Consider the following 16,723-nt stretch of genomic DNA (forward strand, 5'->3'; position numbering starts at 1 on the left):
AACGTTTTAAAAAAAAAAGTATTTATTATTTACACCACTGAAATAGTCCCGTAAGAACAATATACACCAAGTTTATTTGAAAGGGTCAGATTCCTTTCAAATACAAGAACTGTATAAAGCAATACTGTCAAGACAAAACAGTGGTCACATTACATATCTGCAGGCGTAAGCATTGCAAATAATTTTTTTTAATCTTATGGCTAAATATTTTCACTGAGACACCGTGTTTGCACTTAGACAAGATATAGGTGGAACAGAACAAAAACTTTTTGTTCATGCTTTCTAGGGCTGAACCAGTGAGATGTCCCCTTAAAAATGTATTGCCTTTAATTGCTCTTATGACAATGGTTTTAGGCAGAAGTGCTTCTACTTAACCACCAAAAAAATAACTTTTGTTCCTTAGTTTTTATTCTTCAGTCTTATGTTTTCTATTTCTCATACTATGAGACACACTTGTATCACAGCTGACGTTTTCCAGTTTTACTCAAAGAACACAGACACACATATAGACCAAGCTGAGACAGCTCAAAATTTAGATATGTAAATAGTGCACAGTAAGAAGAGAAACTGTGTCTATGACAAAAGAATAAAAAATTCTTGGTGATTTTAAGCATACCAAACTAGATTCCTTACACACAAAAAAATTTTTTTGGTTTTAAAGGGAAAAGCAGTAGTTTCAAGATGGATTTGGTCTTAGATTTAGTCAGACAATAACACAAGGAGACAAAAAAACAAGACATAACTTGTTTCCAAAGCCACAAAATGACATTGTTGAGTATACATTTTTGTCGACTTGTGTGTGTGTGTGTGTGTGGAGGGTGGGGGGGGGGGGGACTCGGTACTCAATGCTGGAGAAAATATTTTTTAAGAGTAACAGTATATTCATATAGGGGAAAAAAGGATTTTTTTTAGCATATTGCTATGATCTTCAAAAAATATAAAATTAAATTTACAAAAAACTGGAAGACCAAGTATAAGCAGTCTGATATTCACTGCAGTGTCCAGCACTATCATAATGATTTCTAGCATAAAAGCAGGAAGTTCGTGATCTCAAGTATCCTCAATAACTGCCAGTACAACTTGTAACTACTGTCCTTGCTTCTTTGACAGATACCTGCAAGAAACAAAGATGTCTTAGCTGTATCATGATATATTCACAATAACAATCTAACTCTCCTCCCAAAAGCAGAGGTTCATTTTAATAATAAAACTTCTCCAGATGAGTAATAATGGTTAGTAATCGCTCATATGCTGACTGTTTTTATGTGCCTATCACTATTTTAAGTACAGGTATTAATTCATTCATCCTCACAATAGCTCTATGAAGAGTTTTCTTTTAGAACTTATTCCTATTTTACAAGCACAAAGAGGCTAAGCAATTTGCCCAAGTTCAACCAACTAGAAAGTGGCAGAGCTGAGATTCAAAACAAGGCTCTGAAAACTGTGCTCCCCTCCCTTTGTACTGTCCGACTTCCTAAAGTGAAAGTGATCTATTAACAGTGTAATATCTGAAAAGAACCTCAAACTCATTTAAATCTTTACTCATTTCTTGAGTAAAGATTGTGGGAAACAGACACTAAAGGACTCTGATCAAGAGTGTAAAAATAAAAAGACGTTTATTTACTAAGTAAACAATTTTTCCCTCATATTATTTTACAGGAATCTACCATTAAATTCAAATTTTACATTTCTATTTCTCACATTTACAAATTACTATACTCAGTAGTATGGGGGGTGGGGAATGAGGTCTTAAAATCAGAAGACCTGGACATGTTTTAATGGAGCAAAACTTGCTTACTTTGTGGCATTTATTAACTTCATGCCTTTGTTACATCATCAATAATAAGATAAGATAATAATAATAAGAGAAGATAAATAATAAGATAAAATAAGGATAAAAATGCCTGCCTTACCTTCCTAATAGGATTATGAGAATCATCTAATAAGAAGCTATCTATCAGTGATCTGAAAAGCTAAACTGTTGTTATTACATGAATAATTTCTTTTGTTGCTGTATTAATGCAAGCAGATCTTTAAAAATCAAATTCCAAAAACTGACTTGCAGTATACTATAACTCTGTCCACTTCCCCAGAGGTATTCCCTGCTTCAGAATCTTGATGTTCATATGCATGCTATATGTAAATGTGTGCATATGTTTGTGCTTAGAAAAAAGACTAGAAGACCACACATCAAGATAATGATGATGGTTCTCTTCAGAAAGGAAAATCATTAAGTAATTGTTTCAATACTGAATTACAGTTTTGTAATTTTTCTGCTATACAGAAAGGTTACCTGTAGAGTTATTTTAACAGGAAACTTTTTAGTCTGTTTTATCGTGACTTTATTTTATAATATGAGAAAAGGGACTACCTTCCCATATGAATCATAAAACAGTGACCTATCCAGTGTCACAAAATAATTTGTAAGTAGCAACACAAATGTATACCAGTCTCAAATCCTCTCTCCTTGAAGTATTAAAGATCTTAAGAGATGCAGGTTTATGAACAAGGTAGAGAATAAGATGAAAGGGAAACAAACTTTTAGGAGAACAGTTATTGCATTAGAAAATAGTTTTAGAATTCACCTATCTTAAATAAAAGTTCAGAATTATGTGTATACCAGGGTCACCAGACAATGTTTTCATTCACTACCATGAAAGGGAAATGAATAAGCATTTAGCACTTACCTTTCCCAGTATTTGTGATTAAGGTCCAAAAAGTCATCTAATTTTGCTATCTCCTTGAGGTACTGAGTTAACTTTAAAAGTTCTTTGTCTTTATCTCGATTTAGGTGCGCTTTCATAAAAGGCCTTATCTGTTAGAAAACAAATATTCAACACTTCACATTGCAATAAGGAAACTAGCACAAATCTACACTATCCTCTCATTCAAATTCAGTTAGCAAGATGAAAATATTACTAAGGATGTCAGTACTAAAAATGACTTCTGCACTATCTCAGTGTAATAAACTGATAGTCCATGTACAACATTTACAGTGCTCACTTAAGAACCCATCTACCTCATGTACCTTACTGTTATCTTTGCAGTTTGAACCTGACAACACCAACTTTCTTCTAGCATTTGAGCCCTATGTGGCTTCTTAGTTTACAAAACTGCTAGATTTTTTTCTCTTCTATCAACTCAGCTGCTTCTTACTAAATAAATACCTTAAATTATGTCACCCAGTTTATAAAAAGTTAACCCAAATAGAAGCATGATCAAACAGGGGAGTGAGATAAATTTTAAGAATAATGATCTTCATTTCAGTATTTTTCTATAAAATTTTATACAGTTAATATATCATACATTTATATAATGTGTCCTCTCACATTTTATCACATTATCATTAAAGTCTCCATAAAAATATTTTTTAATTATTCAAGAATTTTCCCATAAAAAGAAGTCTATTTTCCAAATTTTAAAGGCTGATATATTTTATGATTAAAAGTATTCATTTCAAAAGCATGAAAGTCAGGATGGTAGAGCAGAATTGTAATTAGTAAGGGATATTAATACCTTGACTTGGGTAGTAATTATAGAAAGATAATAATCATTATCTTCATAATGATTTATTAAATTACAGATTTTTTAAAAAAGATTTTATTTATTTATTTGACAGAGAGAGAGCACAAGTAGGCAGGAGAGGCAGACAGAGAGAGAGATGGGGAAGAAGTCTCCCTGATAGGCAGAAAGCCCAATGCAGGGCTCAATCCCAGGACCCTGGGACTACGACCAGAGCCAAAGGCAGAGGTTTTAACCCACTGAGCCACCCAGGTGCCCCTTAAATTATAAATTTATATATATATATATATATATAATTTTAAGCACTTTTCTTTATGTCACAGTTCAAACAGTTTTGCTTTTTCAGATATCAGCTCAAATATCTTTATAAAACTCAAGACAGCCTTCCAAAAATTTTTAATTAATTTCAGATAAAACGATATTCTGGGATTTGCTTCAAAATATTAGAGAGGGAAGTAGGTAGCATACTGAGCAAACATAATCATCTGTGAATTTATAAGTCGTTTAAGCTGAATGATGCATAGGTAGGAGCTCCTTGCATAATTCCTATACAGTTCTATTTATATTTGGATTTTTTCATTTTATAAAAATTATTTTTTTATAATCATGCTCCTAAAACACACATATAAGGACTGAATAAATCATACTTAGTAAGGCATTAATATATCCTTATTGTAATTTAGAGAAAATATAAACTGCCTATTAGTTATTAATTTTACACAGTAACACTGAAAAACAGATGACATTTAATTCTGTCTCTGGTTGAGAACAATGAACCTAAAGAAGTCCATACCCTATCAAGAACAGGAAAGGTTTTAAGTATTTCTTATATACTTTTCTATTATTGGAAACACACACCACTATTCTTCCACATGTTCTACTCCCATCAGAACAGCTTGGTGCCAGGGACCTCCACAGCTATCAGTCAGCCAGGCTCCCATAAATTTAAGGGCACCAGAGTGAGTCTGCGCAGAAGCAAGCATCTGTAGGAGATCCTGCTTCCAAATAGGGAGAGTGGGCAGTGCTGCTTCACAGCAGCAGCAATGAATGTGGGAGATCAAGACAAGGTTCTCTTGAAGAATCAGACCCTGCTTAAGTCCTGGGGCTGGAAGTAAAGAGTAAAGAGGCATGATATCATGATTTGTGAAATGAGCTTCTACATAATCCTGAGTAATATTATAATATTTCAAAGTATTCCTTCATTCAAATAAAAACTGTAACAACAACATGGTAACTTTTAAACTATTAAGATACAATGTACAATGTGATCCCTAGTTTACCAAGGCCCTGCTAAGTTACTTTTACTTTCTATACATTTGGTTGTAAGCACTATTAAATTGCAAAACTAAAATATTCCTATGACTCTGGATTCAAAAGTTAAACTAGTTAAGTGGAAAAAAGTCTACTATTCACTTAACTTCACTTGTTCTAGCATAATCACTTATTACTCTATCATTCTTTAAAAATGATCTCACTAGGGGTGCCTGGGTGGCTCAGAGGGTTGGGCCTCTGCCTTCAGCTCAGGTCCTGGTCTCGGGTTCCTGGGATCAAGCCCCACATGGGGCTCTCTGCTCAGTGGGGAGTCTGCTTCCCTCTCTGCCTACTTGTGATCTCTCTCTCTGTGTCAAATAAATAAATAAAATCTTTAACAACAACAACAAAAAAGATCTCACTAGTAGGGCAGAATATACATGACCACTGTAGTCTCATATCAAAGAAATTTTTTTTTATCTCATATCAATTTTTAGGAACTTAAGATAGTCTAGATTATCTGCATTCTCTTATATCATCATTTCCGTATATAAATAAAAATGAAATTTTCAGGGTGCTGATTAATCCACGACCAAAACTTAAGTTTTTTTTTAGTTCAGTACTGTACTCATAATTCACAATGCCTTCTATATTCTGTGTCAAACTTTAAGATTAGCAAGTTTATATTATTAGAAGTTTACTGTTCTAAAAATAAGCAGTCATCTTTAAGATCTCTGTGAAATCTCTTCTATCAACATTATGAAACCATGACAATAAAACACAGAATAGTTCTCAATTTCAAAACTGCTTCTATGTCAATGTGGGCAAATCATTAATAACTACCTTATTAAAAGAGGTCTTCAAAAAGAGACATGTGAGAGATTATCAGTGGAATGTTTAAAAATACCTCCCCTGAATTAAAATTTGGGGGGATTGTACACATGTATTTTTAGAAATTCCTTCAATGATTCTATGGAATACCTAGTTTAAAAAAAAAATCCTGCTCTAAAGCAATATGAAAAACTAGACATTTATATCACCTCTACCTCCAGAGATAAGTAGGGCCTAAATATGGGCTGGGAAAATAAAGTTTGTTCTAAACACATATGAAACTAATGACTTTTTTTTTTTTTAAGATAAAGCTTTCCTCAAAAAATCATCCTTGAAGATCATTACTTCATCTCTTTTCCTGAACAGGTATTAAACATTAGTTTCATAGAGAATTTGGTTTCGAGCAATTGAAACTTTTCTCAAGAATTTATTCCTATACCTCACACCTGGTAAACTACACACAAGACAAACACTTCACCCAAAGCCTCAAACAGAAACCATTTTTAGAGAGCAACATAATCACCAACCCACCTCAAGTTCTCTTCTTCCAAGTCAGCAGCTTTTATAATGGGGGCAATTCACTACCAAGATCAGCATTGTCTCTAATCTTTCCTCACACACTAAAGACCACATCCAGAAATGTCAAGTTTCAAAAGTTTATCTTACCAATTTTATGTGCTACCAGTATTAAATATTACTATCATGCCTACACAAGATTGCATATGACTTCTTGCTAAGATCATCATTGGCCTTAGGAATCAAGTCACTTAAGATTCTAACTCAGATTCTGTCACCAACCAGTTACATACATGATTTTGGGCAAATTACAAATTTTCTGATCCTCAGATTGTTTATATAAAGTTAAGAAGGGAGACAAGGTGTCTGAAATTCCTAGCTCTGGCATTTTATAACTCTAAGATATCTAACTGACCTGTATGAATTTTCAAAAACCTTAGTTTCAGTTTAAAAAAGAAATAATAAACCCTTACTGCCAGCTTTCCAGCTAACCAGAACATCAGAAATCCTAAGATTTGTATCCCTAATAAACTGTCCGCTGCTTTCACTTGAGATGCTGAAAGTCAATGTTAGTAAGCCTATGTTGTTCCACAGACGTAACTAAACAGAAATCACCTGGGTGAGTTGGCAAACCAAGAAGATATCAATGTGGGAGAGAGAATGTTCAACTGTACATGAATTTTCTAAAGATGTAAGCTTTCTTGTCTGTGACCATAATACAATACTTCTGAAAATGTATGAAATTCAACAGCGCTCAAGTTCTAGTATAAACCCCAGATTACACAGGCATAGCAAGCAAAATTATGTCTTACCTTTAGTCCATTCTGTGGGTTCATTAGAAAATTTCTTCCTATGTCATCAAACATTATGGTGTTTTTTTTGCTGTAAAACTCTGAAAACTTCCCCCATATAACACCAAGAGGCTTTACCTTAGAATAAAAGTTTAGATTTAACTCAAATTTTATCAATAGTTCATCCTTTCTTAAAAGCAGATATACTTCAAAATGCCCAAACTATATCAGAGGACTCCGTTCCTCCTGCAGGACACTGACCACTCGCTGTGTGAACAGACCACAGCTGAGACGCAACACACCGGAAAGCACAATGCATCTCACAATGTTAACTTCTGAAAGGTCTGCTCACGTCTACCTAACTAAACCCACTACAAGACTTCCCATAATTTTAACATGAAGATTTGGGGTCAAAGGAGGAGTAATTATTTAAAATATAAGAATTTAAAGTAATTGTCTAATTGTCTGCTGAGCAGTCACATGACTTCCTAGACTAATACATGCCCCTCAGAGCTTGAGTGTCACATGCGGGTGTGTTTTCAAAACTAGCAAACCGTTAATAACAAACAATGTGCCCGGTTCTATTAATACAGAACTTAATTATTTTGTAGAGGAAAACCGATTGTCTTAAATTCAGTGGCACAGGTGCACAATTTCCACAGGGCAACTGGTTAACTTCAAAAGCACTATAATTTGCAAATTACTACTTCTATTTCTGAGTTGTTAAAATGAGCCTTCAAAAAGATAACTCCTTACATATTCTTACCTGTTGGTACTTGCATAAAGTCTCTGTAAGACCACACAAGAACAGTAGGAAGAGAAGACTAAGTGGCTAGGACTAGGGGGAGGAAGACTTTTCATTACATACTTTATTTTTATTTTTGAATCATATGAGTTTATTTCACACAATCAGACAATTTTTTTTAATAAAGTAATTTTTAGAAAGTACTTTTTGCTGAAGACAAGAGTCTATTTTATGGTAATATGAAGTTATATGAGAATAATAGTTATAGGAGATTAAATGGTAGTAAATAAAGGGTTAAAAGGTTGTCATTTAAAAATGTTTCTTTTTCTTTCTAGAACTTATTTTAATATAGAGAGACACTTTATTCTTAGTGTCCTAGCTACCTTAGAAAATGTTTTTTAAAATTATTTTATTATTCTAAAATATTTTCATTTGCCTTAGTTTTTACTGTTTACTACTGAAACAAACCCCCCAAATACTTCAAGATAAATATGGAACTGACACAGTAAACCAGAGTCTTCATTTTCTTGGCTAACAAAAGCTTCAAGAAATAGGACAAGAACTTTAGTTTATGACACCCAGGGTTAAACTCCTACATCCTCTTAAATAGTGCTGTCATTTTCTAATTATGCCAAGAGCCATTTGTTCCCTAAAATGTGGACTACTTTGTTCTCAGTTAAAGAAATAATACTGCTGACTGTTAAAAAAACAAAACAAAACAAAATAAAAAACTGAAAACACAGAAAAGCACACAGGAAAATTTTTAATTACCTATAATCCAGTCATTACCAAGGATATATTTACCTCTGGTCTTTTTTTTCTTTTAAAGATTTTATTTATTTTAGAGAGAGATATGGAGAGTGCAGGAGCAGGGAAACGGGTAGAGGGAGAGGAAGAGAGAGAATCTCAAGCAAACTCCATGCCTACCACACCCCTTGTGGGGCTGGAGCCCAGAACCCTGAGATCATGACCTGAGCCAAAACCAAGAGTCCAAGTTTAACTGACTGAGCCATCCAGGTGCCCCTCCTCCACTCTTTTTTATAAACATCAATAGCTTAGAATTCATAGATCTTTTGTTAAGGGGAAACCAGAATGGAATAAAGGTTAAAAACTACTTCTAGGGGCACCTGGGGGTCAGTAAGAGTGTGCCTTCGGCTCAGGTCATGATCCCAGGATCCTGCAACAGAGCCCCGCATTGGATTACCTGCTCAGCGGGAAGCCTGCTTCTCCCTCTCCCACTATCCCTGATTGTGTGCCCTCTCTCACTGTCTCTCTCTCTGTCAAATAAATAAAATCTTTACAAAACAAAACAATTTCTAACAGTCTGCAAATATTGCTAAGTACTTCTTTATGAAGAATCATGAAAAAATTTTAATCACTAAATATTCTGTTATATCAAATGGCTTCATTCCATTTTATGGATGAACAAAAATTTTTATATCCAACTCCCTACTACTAGATATTGAGGATTTATTCATTTTTTTCTTTAAGTATAACAATCATACAGTGTTATATCAGTTTGAAGTGTACAACATAGTGACTGGACAATTCTATACCTTACCCCATGCTCACCATGATAAGTATAGTCACCCTCTGTCATCATACAACGTTATCACATTACTGACTACATACATTATTCTGTACTTTTATCTCCATTATTTATTTCATGACTGGAAATTTGTCTTTCTTTATACCCTTCATCTTTTTCATCCATCCCCTCACCTATCTGCTCTTCAGCAACCACCAGATTTATTTTTATTTTTCTAATTTTTCACTATTATAAACACAACTACATTTAACATTCCCCCAAAAAACAGTGACTATCACAACACCTTCGAGTAAGAACTCATTAATAGGACTGGTTACTTGATGAGGAGTAAGAACTCAATAACAGGACTGGTTACTTGATGAGTAAACAAAGTAAAGAACCCTCATCTTTTTAGCTCAACCCTTTTCTCTGATGGTTATTGTTGCTCTTCTCCAGGGTTACACATATATCACACCAAATTACATGATTTCTGCTTTTATTTATCAGTTTTATATAGGGCAGGGTGAGTATGTTTTGGTTTGCTTCTAGTATCTTCCTTGATGGTATTTCAGTATTTTTTCTCACCTACTCTGTTTTGAGCAACACTGTACTACCATCATCAAGGGACAATTATCCATGATCATTCTTGACAGTCTTGCTCAAGATCCTTAATTCTATCATTAATATTCCAATCTATTAACCTTACATACATCTTTCCATGTCCAACTCAACTGATACTTTACTATCCACTGATAGTTAACTGATACTTTACTAGTATCCAGATGTACTTCTCAACTTTTTCTGTACTTAACTGCATCAACATAAATACAAAAAGTATACTAGAAAAAGTCTTTAAACAGAAGTAAAATGATTTCTTACATCTATTAATCCTCTCCTTGGAGTATGCACGGTTATCATAGCAGCACTGTCCAACATGAAGGTAATCTTATAATTTGCATTTGTGCTCACTCCCAGCTCCTATAAATCCAAATATCCATGTGGTTAAAATATAGTATGAAAAATTCCAGGTTTTCTGAATATTCCAGCTATTAATTTCCCACAATGCCAACTTCTTACCCAACTGGCCACCACACCTTGCTCAACAACTACCAAGTTTGTTAGTTTTGTTTAAGCCAACAAATCATAGTCCAAAGAATATAAACTAGAAATAGATTACATCCCATTATATATTTCAGAAGAACATCATTTATTCATTACACACCAAAGCAAAAGTAGGCGGAAAAAAGGCATTGTTGTAAAATGGGGGTAAAAAGGAGTGGAGCTCTGCTGTACTTTTTGTTGAAAAACACTTAATTACACAATACATTCCACGATTAATCAGACTTTAAACACACCTCTACTCCTGATAATGGCAATTGCTTATCTATTAAATGCCCTCCAATGAGAATGAGATTAATTCAACTTGGAACTTCTAAAAAGACATACGCAATTCCAAAACATTCTTAAATGGATTGTCTAACACTTACTTTCATTTTAGCTTCAATCCACTTCATATTTGTTGCGGCTAAAATATGAAGAATGATAATACGATACAAATGAAAAGCTTGAATTTTGTTTAAAAACTTTTTCTTCTGTATAAATAAGTTTTCTAAGCAAGATTAAAAGTTCAAATGCATCACAAATAATAATTTCTAATATATTTAGGATATAATTAAATTTTATTTAGGATAAAATATATTTATATATAATTCCTAATATATTTATGGTAATTTTAAGTTTTTATAAACTTACTTTTAGTGCATCAATGCAGAATAGAATGTTAACAACTTTCAACTAAAAGATACATGTAACCAACGTTCAAACGAATTTTGAATCTAGGAAATTTATAAATCAAGACCGAAATTCCTGTTTAAAAACAGCCCTGACACAATTCTCTACCAATCCACATATATATAGGGTGCCTGGATCTTCAATTTACTTCCATGTCGCCACAGCCACACAATGCACTGGCATATATGTCAATATAAGCAGATTAATGTTATGCGCCAAAAGTTGATGTTAAATATCACTAGGTCCAGGGGCACCTGGGTGGCTTAGTGGGTTAAAGCCTCTGCCTTCGGCTCAGGTCATGATCCCATGGTCCTGGGATTGAGCCCCGCATCAGGCTCTCTGCCAAGCAGAGAGCCTGCTTCCCCCTCTCTCTCTGCCTGCCTCTCTGCCTACTTGTGATCTCTCTCTCTCTCTCTCTCTGTGTCAAATAAATAGATAAAATCTTAAAAAAAAAAAAAAATCACTAGGTCCAGTAAAAATCAACATTTTGACAGGCTCAGGAAACTTACTCAGTCTAGGAGCTTTAAATAATGAGACTGAGACAACTAAATTCATAAATTCTGTTACATACATATCTGCTCACTGTCAGACACCACGAAGTTTTGAGATCACTGATATTAAAATTCAACCCTCAGTTTTACATACCCTTCTGGTCCCAAGTTACTGGATTAAACTACATAGCTATTACCAAATAAAATGTTTAAAAAGGGAAAAGGAGTTAAAATGTTTACAGCATGTTTATGTGTGCATCTATTTTTTTAAGGATGAGAGAGGTACATGAGTTCTCAAAATAAAAATCTTTAGTACACAAACACAAACTGAAAGAATCACATTACACATGAAACTGGTCAGTTGAACTAAAATTTTAGAGACTAATATATCTATGATGACAAGTCATGAGATAGCAAAAAACAATTTTTTAAATTCACTATCTATTTTAGGTCTACAATTTCCAGATGAAAAGCAAAAATATTCATAGCTAATAAAAAGGGTTTCCAATTAAGTAATTATTATATGTCAGACATAGTACTAGTTGTTATACTGACACTTATTTTTTAAATTACCCTATAATACAGTTTACTTATCTTCATTTCTAATGAGGAACTTATGGCTCAGAGATAACAGCTGACCTGTCGAGTATCGCAAAGTAAGGACAAAGTCAGAATTAAAACTTTAATTTATTTAGCTCCAAAGTGAAGTGCCCCTTTTCAACATACTACCATAAGATATCATAATTTACACAAATAACTTATTTTAAATATAAGATTGTAAAAAGTTTTCTAAATTTCTAAGTCTACTTTAATAATATTTAGAAGAAAACTTTTTTCTCAAATGTTATCTCAGGTGTCAGCTGAAGAAAAATTTGTTCCCAAGAAGCTTTCCTCCCTTAAATTAAAAACCAGAAAACCAGTATTTATTCTAAATGGTTGTGAACTCATATTCATACTGAACAATGGAGATACTCTGATTAAAAAGAAAAGTACAAAGAAAATTTAAAGACTGAAGTATTATCTTTGTGGTCACTCATCTAAAACCTAGTACAATTAAATGTAGCATTTTTCATGAGATTTTATTTAATTCACAATCAGGATAGCTCTTTTCTGCCTACGGCTTGCCAAGAAGCAACTTTAAATGTCTGTGGGTAGGTAAGATATAAATTAATGCACTGTTTTCCTTCTCAATAAACTCTTGCCACAACAAAATGTCCATTGAACTAAACAGTGTGCTCAGTAATGTAGTAAATTTAGTTTTTGGAGCAAACTCATGATCTTATCACAGACCTGTTAAGTTCCTGGAATGGTCCACAGACCACAATTTGAGTAATACTGCTTTAGTCCGTTTAATTTTCCTTAAGTTAATTCATATTCCTTTAATCCTGAAGAACATCATATTGATTTTTTTTTTATACGTCTTTCTCCAAGTGTTTTGAAACTAGAGTAATAAAGAAAGGATAAAGCAACAAAATCCTGAAGCATCAAAGATTCTACAGTAAAGATAAGAAAGAAAAGGTCCTAATCAAGGAGGGGTTTATGAAAATAAGATCATTTTTATTCTGACACCACAATCTACTCTTTTCCCATATTTATCTACTTCAGTGGTACTGGCAAATACACGTATAAGTTTATATTGTGATGCAAGAAAGTCAAATACGTTTCATCAGCAATTTGCTGAGACAAACGAAAAATTTATCATATTTAACCACAAGTCATTTTAAGTCATATTTTACAAAGCAGAATAATTTATAGAACAAGTTTATTTGCATGGAAATCTAAACAAAAACTATAGCTTACACCAAATAACAATGTCATAATCCTCATATGCAGATGTTAGGAACTCGTGAAGATATGGCCGCATTAATTCTACTCCAGTCTCTGCACAAGACCTATGGTCTAAAAGAAAACCAGTCATAGATGATTACTAGTTTGTTATCCTGGACAAGTACCTGATATATGAAAATTATGAAATGTAATATAAACATTCAAATGCAAACTACTTGAGACTGAATTATATTGGTTGACAAACAGAAGTCTTTGAAAACATACAATTTAGTATCACTGTGATTCAATTTTAATTAATCAATTTTATTTATTTTGGAAAGAGCAATACCCAGAATTCAGGCTTATATAGTAAATTGCAACAGTAATAGTAAATTGCAATAGTAATAGTAAATAGTCTATAAAATATAGATGTTATTTTGTGATATGAAAAACAAACTGCTTGTGTTCTGTCAAATAAATAAAATATTTTAAAAAAAAGGATCTGAACATAATTAAATGAAAAATCAGTGGAAAAATATAAAAAATGATTTTTAAATAATCCTCAAAAAATTTAAATGTTAATCAACCGAGAATGATGTGGCTAAATTAAGATACATCCATAAACTAGAGTAGTGGTGACCAAAAAATATGTAACTTTAATTCATAATGAATAATATTAAATGACTGAGATACTCAAAATATCATTAAGCAAAAGTAAAAAGGATATAAATACAAACACACCCTAGAAGATACACTTCAGAATATAAGAATAGTTATTTCGGGGGTTTGAGATTACAGATGACTTCAGTATCTTCTACTTCTCCTTCTATATTTTTGTAATAATGTATTAATTTAAAATATAAGATATTTTATATTGGAAGGAAAAAGATGAGCAAAATGTACTTCAAAATATAATATACATATACACTTCAAAATATAAGAACAGTTATTTTGGGGGTTTGGGATTACAGATGACTTCAGTATCTTCTACTTCTACTTCTGTATTTTTATAATAATGTATTAATATAAAATATGAGATATTTTATATTGGAAGGAAAAAAACGAACAAAAGGAAAAAAGAGAATTGTTATGGGTAACAGAAGATGCACAATTTTAGCTGACTTACCAAATAATGTATAATCAACATCTAGTACCAAAAGCTTTTTTCCTTCCCTGGGAGGATTCAAAATTTCCACTTTATACTCTTTTACTCTGCGAGAAATTTTCAATAGGTTTTCTTCCCTAATGGAAAAATAAAATCAGGTGAAACATTCACTTTTTTATCACATTACAACCCATTTCCTTTTATAGTATAAAGCACTTACCTATTTTCTACTTCAACTACTTCATCTTCAATATCAAAGTCGTTAACAACATCATCATTGTCAGGAGGTGGACCTAAGACATCTTCCTATTAAGATGAAAAAAAAAGTTTTGTTTTACTAGATTGTCTTCAACATAACAAATACATGCACAACATAAAAAGCAAATAAAAGAAACAGTCTGAGTTCAAGAATCTTTCAAACACACACTGAGAAAATTTCCATATTTTGTAATTCACCGTACACATTTACTGGGCAGATTAACCATGTTAAATTTTACCATTTGTACTACTACTATGCTTATGGCTAACTATATAGTAACAAGTTCCCTAGTATTTGTTTTCTGCTGAATTAATACCACGTACACTGAAGTTTTTTTCACTGACTGCCAAACTGACAATTTTACCACAATTAAAACCATGATACAACAATGTAATATAAATCATATCTTCAAAGGGACAAATGGTAACAAAAGTAAACATTTACCAAGCTCTCCTCACGAGTTCCCATCATCATGATTTTAGTATTTGGTTTCAGTTTGAGAGCTCCAAGCTTAACATCATTTTCTGCAGGTTTGCCTACAATACAAGCAAATGACTGTTTTCTCACTAAAGTTCAGGTGCTAGTTTCACTATCCCATTATACAAAACCCTAACATTAAAAGTTTTCGTACAGATTTCACAGCAGTTTTTTTTCCTTAAATTAACAAACGGTCACTGCTGAATTAGCAATGCCTAACACACTAAGAAGTAGCAACTAATACAAGATTTGTTTTTTCCCCAACTCCATCTCAGAGGAACACCTTTAGTCAACCAGCTAAACAAAATAAATCCATGTTTTATTTTGTTATTCAAGATAAAGATGTTCTCCAGAAAGTCCTGAACATTGAGCACAAGATAAAACTAGAATTTACTGCTATCCAAGATTCACCTTTCAGTGATATGACAAACACAAACACCATGTAAGTCCCTTTCAGACTGGATATGAACACTACTTATAATTTTTAAATCATTTTAAATCATCACTACTTCTGAAGCAAAGAAGATAATTTAGGGAGAGTACAAGAACCAAGCTGTAATGAAAAATCTGTGCTAGAACACAGATGTCAGAAATTACACTGTTTTACCTGAGACTTCGTGGGCCAAAGATTTAACCAGCAAACACCAACTGTCACAGGAATCAAAAGTAATCTTAATAGTGGTGGTATTTTCAAGTAATTTTTAATATTCTGACTTTTATCATAAAACAATTTTAGGAATATCCCTAACAAAGAAATCACCAAGGGGAAAACTTAATAAAGAGAAAATATAACTAACATAAAAATTCATAAATATATCAATGCAAAAAGTTTAAAGTGAGGAGAGAATTACCTTTAACTTTAAGTCCAAGTAACTTTTGGCGTTCTGGTAGCACTCCTGTAAGGGTCTTCAGAAACTGCTTGAGATCTAGCACGGTATCATCTTCTGAAAGTGTGGTCACTGAATATTCCTGTCCACCCCATTTTACAATGATAGGAAGGGCCATCCTTGAAACATATGATCAAGCAGCTTTCCCTCAGAAAAAGATACCTAAAAAGAAAGGGACATAGAAGTAATTAAGTTAAAATAGATATAGCAAAGGTGTAGCTAAACTTGTAATTAAGTTTTAGGAGCAATGCAGTATGATGGTGGAATTTACAATTTGATGGTGGAAAAATAACATTTTCTCCTTACAGAAATGCTACTAGAACACCCAAAGTAGTTAGGGCTCAAAGTTAAAATAACTCTACCCTCCCAATTTTTGGCTTAAAGTTACTACTTCCTAAAGATTCTGTCCAATTCTTCCTGTTCGACTGTTAAGCTGCAATGATCAGCTACCTATCCCTCCCTCTCTGACCAGGTTTATGCTATAGGTAAGTTCCTCCATGATGGAACTTTCATACCCATTTAACGCTTGAGAAGTGGCACAGTGAGTTGTTAAAACTCTAGAGCCAGAGTACCTAGGTTCAGATCCCAGCTATCCCACTTATTAGCTATTTGACTTTGGGAAGTTGTCTAGGTTTCCTTATCTGTAAACTAAAGATGAGAATACTATCTACTTTGGAGTTCTTAAATTAGCTAATATCTATAAGTCACAAAGACCTGGCACATAGTAAGCACTACATAAATAAGTACTGGCTAGATAAATTT

At 33.0% G+C, this 16,723-nt stretch overlaps 1 protein-coding gene across 1 annotated transcript in view; it reads right to left on the reverse strand.

Moving 5' to 3' along the window:
* The window catches only part of UBLCP1 (ubiquitin like domain containing CTD phosphatase 1), a 19,469-nt gene continuing 2,746 nt past the window's right edge, over positions 1-16,723 (reverse strand). Inside the window, exons 2-11 of the mRNA XM_082724991.1 lie at positions 15,926-16,123; positions 15,042-15,133; positions 14,559-14,644; positions 14,360-14,475; positions 13,267-13,365; positions 10,672-10,709; positions 10,064-10,162; positions 6,933-7,049; positions 2,688-2,815; positions 1-1,114 (exon numbers count right to left, since the gene is read on the reverse strand). Coding sequence (XP_082581117.1) covers positions 1,087-1,114; positions 2,688-2,815; positions 6,933-7,049; positions 10,064-10,162; positions 10,672-10,709; positions 13,267-13,365; positions 14,360-14,475; positions 14,559-14,644; positions 15,042-15,133; positions 15,926-16,079 — 957 coding nt within the window. The 5' untranslated portion in view covers positions 16,080-16,123 and the 3' untranslated portion in view covers positions 1-1,086. The remainder of the gene's footprint in view (positions 1,115-2,687; positions 2,816-6,932; positions 7,050-10,063; positions 10,163-10,671; positions 10,710-13,266; positions 13,366-14,359; positions 14,476-14,558; positions 14,645-15,041; positions 15,134-15,925; positions 16,124-16,723) is intronic.

The sequence above is a fragment of the Mustela nivalis genome (assembly GCF_964662115.1).
Source record: "Mustela nivalis genome assembly, chromosome: 3".
Lineage (NCBI taxonomy): Eukaryota > Metazoa > Chordata > Mammalia > Carnivora > Mustelidae > Mustela > Mustela nivalis.